Source organism: Odocoileus virginianus, chromosome 2 (genome assembly GCF_023699985.2).
Source record: "Odocoileus virginianus isolate 20LAN1187 ecotype Illinois chromosome 2, Ovbor_1.2, whole genome shotgun sequence".
Classification (NCBI taxonomy): Eukaryota; Metazoa; Chordata; class Mammalia; order Artiodactyla; family Cervidae; genus Odocoileus; species Odocoileus virginianus.
The window spans coordinates 100449993-100462514 of record NC_069675.1 but is presented as its reverse complement, the minus strand read 5'-3'; the positions used below and the strand labels follow the sequence as shown (position 1 = coordinate 100462514).

Here is a 12522-nt window from a genome sequence, read left to right as displayed (position 1 = left end):
CCCATACCCTCACAGCCCCGCCTCCCTTCTGCCCTCCTCCTTCGCCCTTGGCCCTTCCAGGAGTCTGAGCTTGTATCTGCTTCACAGGGAAGCAGGTGGGGGAGTGCTCACTCACATGGAGGTCGGGGGTCCTGTGGGCCCCAGCCCAGCCCCCCACCCTCCACAGCAGGGAAATCGCAGCTCAGGCGACCCACGTGAGAAGCAACAGGGGCGTGCTGGCCTCGGAGGCCCTGACGTGGAGCCCCCAGCCCCTCCTGACAGCCTGCCACGGGGCCAGTGGCAGAGAAGCTGGGGCCACCTTGGGCCACATGGACCCAGGCTCGGGTGGAACTCAGAGGTCGACTGGTTTTGGGTGAGAAGCAACTCAAGGCTCCGGGACGTGTCCTGGGTCTCCCAGCTGCAGGGGAAGGCCCCAGGCTGGTGCCTGGAAGCCAGGACCCCAGCTCCTCATGTCTGGGCCAGGCTGGCCCTGCTCGTGCAGACAGCGAGGGGCCAGGAGGGACCGGCCGCTGTCCTCACTGTCCCCAAAACACCTACAGAGGACTGTCCACATGCCCTTAAATGCCTGGAGATAGAGGCTCACCCCTAGCTCCCGCACCTGAAATCAGGGCCCAGTGACCCACTTCCTGATTTCCATCGCTCATAACTCGGATCAGAGATAATGAGCAGAACAACCCAGGGGGCCCGCAGACCCCACTCTGGGGCCCCACAGCTTCCCTGTGACCACTCCCACCCTGCTCCCCCAGAACAACCCAGGGCGGGTGGTTCCCGCCCCTCCAGATACGCACCGGCAGGCCAGGGGGGCCTGGGGGGCCAATCGGGCCAGAAGGACCGGTGATGCCCTGAAAGGAGCAGAAATGCGGTCGTCATCGCCCGGATCAGGAGGGAGCCGTCCTGCAGCCTCGTCCCCGGGCTCTCACTGGCCTCCTCCCCCAGCTCGGACACGTGTGAGCAGAGCCCTCACTCCCTGCGGGGCCTGGTGGGGCTTGAACACCTGCTGGGAGGCCTGGCACCCGGGGCCGCTGCCCGGCCAGCCTGGAAGGACCCTTGGGGAGCCTGAGCGTGAACCTCCCTTTAATGTCCTTGTGTGAACCATCCCCACCAGGTCCTGTCTGGCTGGCTGCTTTCTGCTCCTGCTGGGGGTCCACCCCAAGCACGAGCCCAGGGCAGAGGGCAGAGAGCGTCCTGGGGCCCTGTGTCTTCCGTCTGTCCATCCAGCCGCCCAGGGGCTTCCCCACAGTGGAGCTTGCATCCTCTGACTGACCCTCTCTCCTGGTCTAAGTGCCACGTGTGCACGCACATACACCCAATGTGCTCAGGCGTCATCTCCAGGGCCCGCTGCACACATGTGTGTAAGATATATACACATGTGTGCACACATACACCCAATGTGCTCAGGCGTCATCTCCAGGGCCCGCCGCACACACGTGTGTAAGATATATACATATGTATGCACACACATACACCCAATGTGCTCAGGCGTCATCTCCAGGGCCCGCTGCACACACGTGTGTAAGATATATACACATGTATGCACACACATACACCCAATGTGCTCAGGCGTCATCTCCAGGGCTCGCCACACGCACACATGTAAGGCATGTACACATGTATGCACGCACATACACCCAATGTGCTCAGGCGTTATCTCCAGGGCCCGCCACACACACGTGTGTAAGATATATACACATGTATGCACACACATACACCCAATGTGCTCAGGCGTCATCTCCAGGGCCCGCCACACACACGTGTGTAAGATATATACACATGTATGCACACACATACACCCAATGTGCTCAGGCGTCATCTCCAGGGCCGGCCGCACACACGTGTGTAAGATATATACACATGTATGCACACACATACACCCAATGTGCTCAGGCGTCATCTCCAGGGCTCGCCACACGCACACATGTAAGGCATGTACACATGTATGCACGCACATACACCCAATGTGCTCAGGCGTCATCTCCAGGGCCCACCACACACACGTGTGTAAGATATATACACATGTATGCACACATACACCCAATGTGCTCAGGCGTCATCTCCAGGGCCTGCCGCACACACGTGTGTAAGATATATACACATGTGTGCGCACATACACCCAATGTGCTCAGGCGTCATCTCCAGGGCCTGCCGCACGCACGCATGTAAGGCATGTACACATGTGTGCACACACATACACCCAATGTGCTCAGGCGTCATCTCCAGGGCCTGCCGCACGCACGCATGTAAGGCATGTACACATGTGTGCACACATACACCCAATGTGCTCAGGTGTCATCTCCAGGGCCCGCTGCACACACATGTGTAAGATATATACACATGTGTGCACACATACACCCAATGTGCTCAGGTGTCATCTCCAGGGCCCGCCACACACACGTGTGTAAGATATATACACATGTATGCACACACATACACCCAATGTGCTCAGGCGTCATCTTCAGGGCCCGCCGCACACACGTGTGTAAGATATATACACATGTATGCACACACATACACCCAATGTGCTCAGGCGTCATCTCCAGGGCCTGCCGCACACACGTGTGTAAGATATATACACATGTATGCACACACATACACCCAATGTGCTCAGGCGTCATCTCCAGGGCCCGCCGCACACACGTGTGTAAGATATATACACATGTATGCACACACATACACCCAATGTGCTCAGGCGTCATCTCCAGGGCCTGCCGCACGCACGCATGTAAGGCATGTACACATGTGTGCACACATACACCCAATGTGCTCAGGTGTCATCTCCAGGGCCCGCTGCACACACATGTGTAAGATATATACACATGTGTGCACACATACACCCAATGTGCTCAGGTGTCATCTCCAGGGCCCGCCACACACACGTGTGTAAGATATATACACATGTATGCACACACATACACCCAATGTGCTCAGGCGTCATCTTCAGGGCCCGCCGCACACACGTGTGTAAGATATATACACATGTATGCACACACATACACCCAATGTGCTCAGGCGTCATCTCCAGGGCCCGCCGCACACACGTGTGTAAGATATATACACATGTATGCACACACATACACCCAATGTGCTCAGGCGTCATCTCCAGGGCCCGCCGCACACACGTGTGTAAGATATATACACATGTATGCACACACATACACCCAATGTGCTCAGGCGTCATCTCCAGGGCCCGCCGCACGCACACATGTAAGGCATGTACACATGTGTGCATACATACACCCAATGTGCTCAGGCGTCATCTCCAGGGCCCGCCGCACGCACACATGTAAGGCATGTACACATGTGTGCATACATACACCCAATGTGCTCAGGCGTCATCTCCAGGGCCCGCCGCACGCACACATGTAAGGCATGTACACATGTGTGCATACATACACCCAATGTGCTCAGGCGTCATCTCCAGGGCCTGCCGCACACACGCATGTAAGGCATGTACACATGTGTGCACACACATACACCCAATGTGCTCAGGCGTCATCTCCAGGGCCTGCCGCACGCACGCATGTAAGGCATGTACACGTGTGCATGCACATACACCCAATGTGCTCAGGCATCATCTCCAGGGCTCGCCGCACACATGTGTGTAAGGTACAGCGGGGCAGTGGGGGTTCACAGGCTGCAATGAGGCCCCGTGGCCTTGCTATGGGGACGGAAAGGCAGGCCTGCCAGGCCCCCCTACAACCCCACGCACACCCCCACCCCCGCTCCCTGGCCAAGGAATCCACTGCCAGAACCTCCTAGGTGCAGGGTGGGCCAGCCTCGCAGGCTGTTTTCGTGGCTGTGGTTTCCCGGGGGCTGGTTCCCAGGGAAGTCGAGGGTCAGGTGTGCATATACGGGGTCAAGGGGGAGCCAGGATGCAGCTGAGTGTTGCCAGTGACCCCTGGATGTTCAGCTGGGAGAGAGGGTCTTTCCGAGTGTGGCGGGGGGTGATGACCTTCACTGCGGAGACCAGCAGAACCGTGAGGGCTGCTCAGGGCCTGGGCTGGACTCCAGTTCCGCCCCTGTCCCCTGTGTGCCTGGGCGAGCCCGGCCCCTCGGCTGCTCCCGCCCTGATCCCGTGGGCAGGGGACGTCCTTCCGGCTCTAACGAGCCTCGGGTCTTTGGACACAGAGCCTGTTCCACGCACCTGTTCTCCCTTAGGGCCCGAGGAGCCCTGGGGGCCAGGGAGACCGCGGTCACCCTTTTCTCCCTGTTCGCCCGGAGGTCCGATGAGCCCGATCAAGCCTGGGTGACCCTGTGGGAATGAAAGGGGCATTTGCAGTGGCGACGCCTCGCGTCCAGCCCGAAGCTCCTGCAGGGGAAACGTGCCCGGGGCTGGCCCCGACAGCAGGCAGTGGTCAGGTCTCCAAGCCACACGGAGCTGTTCCCTTCATGTCCCCACCCCGAGCAGGTGATGCACGGGGGGAAAAGCCAGACCTTGTCGGGTTGGAGGCACAGGCTCTCAAAGGGCCCGCGCTTCAACCGCACAGCCACCTATAGCCCACTCACCTTTTCCCCTTTGGGTCCAGAGTCTCCTTTGAGGCCGGGGAGTCCTGGGGGGCCCTGTGGGGGAGGCAGGGAGCTCAGATTTCTTGTCCCCAACCCCGCCCTCCGCCACCTCTGCTGGGGGCCCCTGGGGAATGTCCTGACTCACCATGGGTCCCGGGGGGCCATCGGGTCCTGGGGCTCCGGGAAGACCTTGTTCACCCTGAAACACAGTCGACCCTGCACGTGAGCCCCGCCTTGGCCGTCCCCACGCCCCTCCCTCAGCAGACTCCCCCCCAGGCCCAACCCCCACCCTGAGGCCACTCACCACTGGGCCGGGGATCCCTCGAAGGCCATCAGGCCCAGGCTTCCCGGGGGCCCCCTGGGGGCCGATGGGGCCAGTCTTCCCAGGAGGGCCTTCCAAGCCAGCTTCTCCCTGCAGAGAGGGCAGAGTGGGGCCCCGACGCTTGAGGCTATGGTCATCCCCGCCCAGAACCACCGCTCAGAAACCACGAGGGGCCTTGGCGAGAACCCCGCATGCCCCCGACACCCAGGGGCTGCCCCAACTCTCCTCCCTGTAGAGGCCGCCCAGCCCCATCCTCCACCCACTGAAGACCTCAGTCATCGGGGCTCCAGCCGCCCAGCCACCACGGCAGTTACAGCCAGCTCGGAGCTTAGGGTGGACACGCTGCATGTCCTTGAGCAGATGGGGGCTGGGCGAGCTCCACCGTCTCAGTCGACGCCGGGGCACCTCTACTCCAGGAGGAGGCACCCAGGCCCCACCCAGAGCTCCTGGGCAGAGCGGCCACAAGGGCTCTGGGTGCCAGGCTGCACCGTAACCTCACCGCAGGGCACTCCACCCTCTCCTCTGCCCTGCGGTGGGTGCTGTCACCGTCTCTGCTTTGCAGGTGAGGCAGCCAGGCCCGGCCAGGTCAACGCCAGGTCCGAAGGCACCCGGCATGGGCCTCCCCTCCCCCAGGCTGGCGGGGCACATGACCCGCAGTGCCCGGCCAGGGACCCCAGGCTGGAGGCACAGCCCAGCTCCCCCTGCAGAGGATGGGCTCTCCGCCCAAGTCTGAAGACAGCCGGCCCCTCTCCGCATGTTTAACGTCCAGTCCCTCTCCCGCCGCACCCCAAGCGGTCTCCATGCCCTCGGCACACCCCGAAAGGTCCATGCATGCTCACGGTCATGGCCGCAGCCGGGCTGAGAAGCACCTACCTTGGCTCCTTTCTCCCCCTGCCTGCCTTCGGGACCGGCGGGGCCGGGCGGACCCTGGAAGGTTTAAGAGGGCAATGCGTGACGAGTGGCCTCCCGGACGCCGAGAGGGCAGCTGAGCGCGCTGGGGGCACAGGCCTGGCAGGGCCGTGGGGCTGCTCCAGGCCTTCAGAACAAGGCCCGGGGCCTCCAGTTCCAGAAAAGGCCAGAGGGCTGGGCTGGACAAGGGGCGGGCACTCCGGTGGCCTCCCTTCCTGCAAACTCAGAGCAGCCGCGGTCACCGCAGGCCAGCAACGGATGGTTCCATTTGCTGGATGATTCAGTTTGCTTGCTCTGACTTTTTCAAAGGTCTGACCCGGGGGAAAGGGGCTTTTTCAGCTTCGTGGGAGTTTTTTCTCCCACGACAGCTGTCACTGAAGGTGTCCGCAGTCAGCTCATCCTGAAAGGAGCAACGCATCGACCTGGGGGCTCTGAGATCGGATGCTGTGGCAGAAAGCTGAGCAGGGAGTGAGCTTCAAAGAGAAGCCCGTTCCTCCTCCCTGGGGCTGCTCAGGGCCCCAGGGTCCGTGCAGGGCTGGGGAGGGGCAGGCTTCGTGCAGGGGTGCCCAGCAGCGTCACGTACCCTTTTTCCTGGAGGCCCAGATGGGCCTGGTTCACCCGTAGGGCCTGGTGATCCCTGGGGTGGGAGAGAGCAGAGTGTTTAGGAACCAAGGATGTTAGCTATGACCCGGCGGGGCTGGGTGGGTCCGAGGCTAAGAAAACACAGAGTTTTCAGTCTGTCCTCGGCCAGCCCCGAAACCGCCTGTCTCATCTTCTGCAGAATCAGCCCTGAGTGAGGGTGGTCCCCGACTGCCCTGCCCTGCTCTCGGGATGCGGTAGTGTGGGGGCACCCCCCACCTCTGACTCTGCTGTGTCTGGGGAAGGTTCCCAGCAAGCTGGCCGGCACCCCTCCTGCAGAGGTGGACCCTGGGTCACCGGCCAGGAAGTGGTAGAAGGGCAGACATCTCTTTGGGGCCCTAAGTCGGTGTCCCTAAGCAGGCTTGAAGCAACGTGTCAGAAACCCAGCATTAGATGAGAGGCACGGCCAATGTGAGCTCAGCTCCAGAGGCTCACGTGGGAAGAGTCTTTTGAGGAGCATGTCTGACCCCACCCAGCAGAAACAGGGATCCTGACGATGCGGTGGCGGGGGGGGGGGGTCATGGACACCGGGCTTCATGTGCAGAGCCACTGTCGGGCCTGGGGGTGCACTTCCCCTTCTGGGAGGAGGGTCCCCAGCTCGCAAGGGTCCTCCGAGGGAGCTCACGGCTCCCGTGGTGGCTGGGTCACTACTCTAAGGCAACTGGGTGAAATGAACAGAGCAAGTTGCAATGCCCAACACCTCCCCGAGAAGCTGCATCAGGGGCCCCAGAGGTCCCGGGTGGACTCACCGTTTGCCCAGGTTCACCGTCATCTCCTTTGTCGCCAGGGGGACCATCTTGACCCTGTGGGACCAAAAGCAGGTTCTTTCTGCGCCCTGGACACACCCGAGTTCAGGCACCAGCACCCACTGGCCCCCAGTCCCGACCGAAAAGCCCAGCTCCACCCAGGGGTGCCCGCTCAGGGAGCTCGGAGGGGCAACGCCTTTCCCCGCGCACTCGTCAGAGCAGGGGTGAGCACCGGGCCCCGAGCAGAGGCAGAACAGAAGCAACCAGAAGGGAAAGACGGGCCTGGAGGCGGGTCATGGGCTGTGGGGACCCCCAATTCTGCACCCTTGAGCACCTACCGCAGGGCCGGGTTCTCCAGGGGGACCGGGATCTCCGGGAAAACCAACGGGGCCCTGAAACAGAGTAGAGAAGCGTCAGCCACCTTCCCAGAGTGCACAGGCCTCAAGGGGCTGCATCCACACGGCCAGCCCACGCCTCCCGCCAGCCTGGCACCTCGGGGCCCCCCAGAGCAGGCGGCTCCCCCCAGAGCATCATTCTGTGTGCGGTGGGCCACGCGGGGCCGCCGCTCGCCTTCCGGAGGCCTCGGAGGGCAGCCTCCTGCCCACACGTCTGTTCCTGGGGCCGCGGTGACCCTGATCCTGGACCCTGAACTCCAGGACTCGCTACTCTGCAGACCTTCCTGAGGCAATGCGAGGCAGACCGTGGCAGGGTGGGGTGGGGCACAGAGCCCGTTCCGTCCAGAAGGCTGCCCGGCCCACGGCCTCCGAGGTGTGCCCCCTCCAGGCCCTTCTCTCCTCCTCCCTCCTCCTCTGTTCTAGTTCAGGACCCAGGGGGTCACCCCAGACCCACGGGGGTCAGGCAGCTTCTGCACCCCCCAGGCCTGGAAGTGAGAAGGACGCTGCTGAGAGCCCCAGCGTCCCCCGGTACTCACGGGGCTGCCTTTGGGACCGTCGTCTCCGGGAGGGCCCTTGGGCCCCGGGGGTCCAGCGGCACCGGAGGGACCTGACTCGCCCTTCTCCCCCCTTTCGCCTTTGGGGCCCTGTGGGGAGAGGAGGGGAGTGTGTTCCCAGAGCTGGCCTGCAGCCCGCCCAGCGCTGGCACCACGTGGAGCCCTGACCGAGGCCAGGCACCAGGCCCCAGGCCCCAGGCCCCTGGGGGGTCAGCTGCCTCCAGAGCCCCTGCCCCTGGCAAGTCCCCACGAGTCCAGCCCCGCGGGCACCGCAAGGGGTCTCGGGGCCCCACTGGCGTCCTGGGGCCTCTGAGGCCGAGGCTCGGCTTCTAGGTGACGAGGGCAGGGCTGCCTCCTGACGAGACAGCAGGCGGTGTGGACCCCCAGGGGCTGCAGCGACCCAGGCCACCCCCCGCACCGAGTGGAGGGAGCCCAGCACACCTCTGTCCACCAGCCGCTCCCTGGGCCAGAGAGCTGCCCCCAGCGGGCCTCGAGAGGCCACACATCTGACCTGCGAAGGCCAGAATGTCCCAGGTCTGGGTGCACAGGTGGCAACACTGGGCCCCACGCTTGTGGAAGCCCGTGACAGAGCCCGGAACACCATGGACGGAGGGGCAGCTCACGCCCGACTGTCCTGGGTGTTCATCACTAACATCCACACACACACACGCACACTCACACACACGTACACACATGCTCACTCACACACATGCACACTCACACACATGCACATATGCATACACACCCATACACACACATGCACACTCACACACACGTACATGCGTGCTATCACACACACACACGCACACACACACGTACATGCACACATGTACACGAACGCTCACACACACGCACACACACATGCGCTCACACACATGCACACACATGCACACACTCACACACATATGCGCACACACACATACACACTCATACATGCGCTCACACACATGTACACTCACACACATGCACATTGCATACACACCCATACACACACATGCACACTCACACACACATGCACACTCACACACACGCACACTCACACACACGTACATGCACACATGTACACAAACGCTCACACACATGCACACACACATGCACTCACACACATACACGCTCACACACATGCACACACACGCACACACTCACACACATATGCACACACACTCATACATGCACTCACACACGTACATGCACGCTCACACACATGCACATTCACACATACACATGCACAGTCACATATACACATGCATGCTGACACACACACGTACACATGCACACACTCACACATGTACACTCACACATGCACACACATACATGCACACTCATAGACGCATGCTCACACACATGCAGTCACACACATACATGCATGCTCACACACACAAACACGCATGCTCACACACACATACACATGCACAGTCACACACACACATACATTCACTCCCCACCACTCTCCCTCTTTTTTCCAGCAATCCTGTGAGGGAGGCACAAGGGGAGACACAACTCCCATTTCATGGATGGGAACACTGAGGTAGAGTGGGACCCTCCCACCCGGCACTTCTTCACACCACATCCCACCCCTCCCCAGAGCCCACTCACTCACCGGGGGGCCCCCTTCACCTGGAAGGCCAGGCTCTCCCGCTTCGCCAGGTTCACCCTAAGGAGGAAACACAAACAGCAATGAGGGCAGAGGTCCCAGCACCAGGCATTCACAAATCGTCCCTGACACGGGGCAGGGGTGGGGTGGGCTGGGGGGACGGGGGTGGGACAGTGGTCACTGTCCTCTTGGGAGCTCCCAGCCCTGGAGGAGACACAGGTGAGGAGCCCAGGGACACAGTGCTGGCAGTGACACACGTGGGCGGGGCGTGGAGAGAACGTGGGGTGTCAGAGATGGCTCTCCCCAGGAAGGGATGCTCCCGGAGTTCCAGAGGATGGTCGGGAGAGGCCAGGTGAGGGGGGCACAGCGGGCAGAGGCGGATGGAGAACAGCACAGTGCCCTGGGTTTGCCGGCTGGAGGGACAGAGCCGGGCGGAGGTGGGGTGTTGTGGGGGGAGGGGTGTCGCGGGCAGGAGGGGGACGCGCCCTGCAGCAGGCAGGGGGAAGACGCGGCCCCCCAGAGGCCACCCGCCGTCACGGGTGGGTTCAGCAGGCATGCTCCTCTGTGACTCTCCTATCATAAAAAGGGAGCAGCGATGGGACACTGGTTTCAACTGAATGGCCAGACGTCAGCAGAAAGTTCTGGAAGGTGTGCAGGGAATGCAAACGGACGGGCTCGTGTCCATCTCCTTCCTTTTATCCCAAGAAGCTGGGATTGGTGCTTTAAAATAGTGTGAACTCCTGGGCCCAGGAGGAGTCAGACTCTGGCACTGTCTTGCCCACCACCCACATACGTGTAAGGCATGTACACGCGTGTGCACACACATACAGCCACTGTGCTCAGGCATCTGGCATGAGCCGGATCAGATGACGAGGACCCGGGACTGTGAGATGACAGGACTTGAGGGAAACAGGAGTTGCGACAGGAGCAACTACACACGTCAAGGACAGACAGCCACGGCTGTTGGAGCCGAATCTCGGAGCGGGGGTGGTGGCCTTTGCTGGGGGTCGCGTTGTGGGAAATCCCGCACAGGCTGCGCTGGGCAGAGGGCGGGGCTCCCAGGTCCACCACACGGTCCTCCAGGTTTGAGATGCATGTGGCAGGAACAGCCCAGCAGTGCACCTGCGTGTCTCCACATGCACACGCACACACACGCACGCACGCACATGCGCCAGGACAGTCACGGGGCGTGTGTCACCTTCTCTCCCACGGCTCCGGGGTTGCCTATTCCGCCGGGGGGTCCTTGCGGCCCATCCGCACCTGGAGCTCCGGAGGGTCCTCGGGGGCCGGGGGGACCTGGCGGACCCTGGAGGAGGGGAGCCGTTGAGCCCAGAGGAAAGGCAGGCCTCCCCCCCAAACACCAGCTCCACTGTGCCCTGCGCCCCGTGAGCAGTCCCACTCACCATCTGACCCACGTCGCCCGTCTCGCCCTTCTCTCCGGGAGGTCCTGGCAGACCCTGAGAACAGGAGGCCATTAGACATTCGGCCGGTGGGCATGGCTCCAGTGCCCCCCCAACCTCCGCTGCCTCCCAGCTGAGCGCCCCAAAAGCCTCGGGGATGTGCATTTCAGCTACGCATGAGGATGGCTCCGAGATCCCGTCTCAGAACTAGCCCAGAGAGAGTCCAAGAGGTGGGCAAGGATTTATGGACAAGGTGCTTATTGCGAGTGTCCCATAAAACAACAAAGCCTAATGAGCCACCAGCAGGGAGCTGCCGGAATCAATTATGTCCCCTCCATATGCTGAGACACAGGCAGTGACTAAGAGCCATGTTTTCAAAAGTAAATAAAAGGTGACATGTTCAAAGAATATTTAATGGCATTTGACGTGACTTGTAACATAACAGGAAGCAGGACAGCCTGGTCCGAATGTTAACAGGAAGCGGGACAGCCTGGTCAAAATGTTCTATACATGCAGCATGACTCGGATTCTGTGGAAACCAAATGGAACGATGCACATGCGTGTGTGTGTGTGTTTGCACACGGGCACTTGGACGGTGTGCACTCCCATGCACTCAGGAGCCATTCTGGTTCCCTTTTCGAATAATCTATCAGTAGTTTCCAACATTTCTACAATTAGCAGGAAAACAAACGTCACAGGATAAGAGAGGCGAATGTGTGTGTGTCTGGATTTCTGCAAATTCACAGCTCTTCAGGTGTGTGGAGGAGCCCATGCAACTCTCCTTAGTAACCCCATTTTTAAAAATTTTTATTGGCCTGCAGTTGCTTTGCAACGTCACGTTAGATTCGACGGTACAGCAAACTGAATCAGCTCTGTGCATACACATATCCCCTCTTTTTTTGACTCACTTCCCAGTTAGGTCATAGAGAGCTTAGAGCAGGGTTCCCTGAGCTATACAGTAGGTTCTCATTAGCTACCTATTTTACACACAGTATGGATGGTGTATGTACGTCAAGAAGGGAGGGAGCAGGAGGGGAGGGCAGGGGAGGAGGTGTGAGGGCGGGGCGGGACACAGCAAAGATGCGGGGAAATCAACCCAATCATTGTGCCAACTCCGCTGTTACCTGCAGCCCCACGGGGCCCGGAGGCCCAGGGAAACCTCTCGGACCTTCGTCGCCTTTCTGCCCAAAGAGGCCCTGCTGGCCCCGAGGTCCCGGCTCGCCGTCGGCTCCCTGCGGGGAGACGGATGGGCGTGCTGAGGACCAGAACGGGACCACGGCAGCTCGAGGGGTCGGCGTCTCCGAGGGCAGTTAGCCGCGGATACTCACGGAGGGGCCTGGCTGTCCGATGGGGCCTTGGGGTCCTGTAGGCCCTGGGGGACCCTGTGGGAAGAGAGAGGTGGTGGCTTCCTGAGTCGCCGCTGAGGCCGCTGGGCATGGGGGCCGGAGGCCCAGCTCATC

General features: G+C 61.1%; 1 protein-coding gene across 1 annotated transcript in view; it reads right to left on the bottom strand.

Moving 5' to 3' along the window:
- The window catches only part of COL5A1 (collagen type V alpha 1 chain), a 148730-nt gene that overhangs the window by 15591 nt on the left and 120617 nt on the right, over nucleotides 1-12522 (bottom strand). The window contains 15 exon segments of the mRNA XM_070455999.1: nucleotides 789-842; nucleotides 4142-4249; nucleotides 4504-4557; nucleotides 4649-4702; nucleotides 4808-4915; nucleotides 5699-5752; nucleotides 6318-6371; nucleotides 7123-7176; nucleotides 7458-7511; nucleotides 8051-8158; nucleotides 9669-9722; nucleotides 10861-10968; nucleotides 11066-11119; nucleotides 12187-12294; nucleotides 12391-12444. Of these exon segments, the coding sequence (XP_070312100.1) occupies nucleotides 789-842; nucleotides 4142-4249; nucleotides 4504-4557; nucleotides 4649-4702; nucleotides 4808-4915; nucleotides 5699-5752; nucleotides 6318-6371; nucleotides 7123-7176; nucleotides 7458-7511; nucleotides 8051-8158; nucleotides 9669-9722; nucleotides 10861-10968; nucleotides 11066-11119; nucleotides 12187-12294; nucleotides 12391-12444 (1080 nt within the window).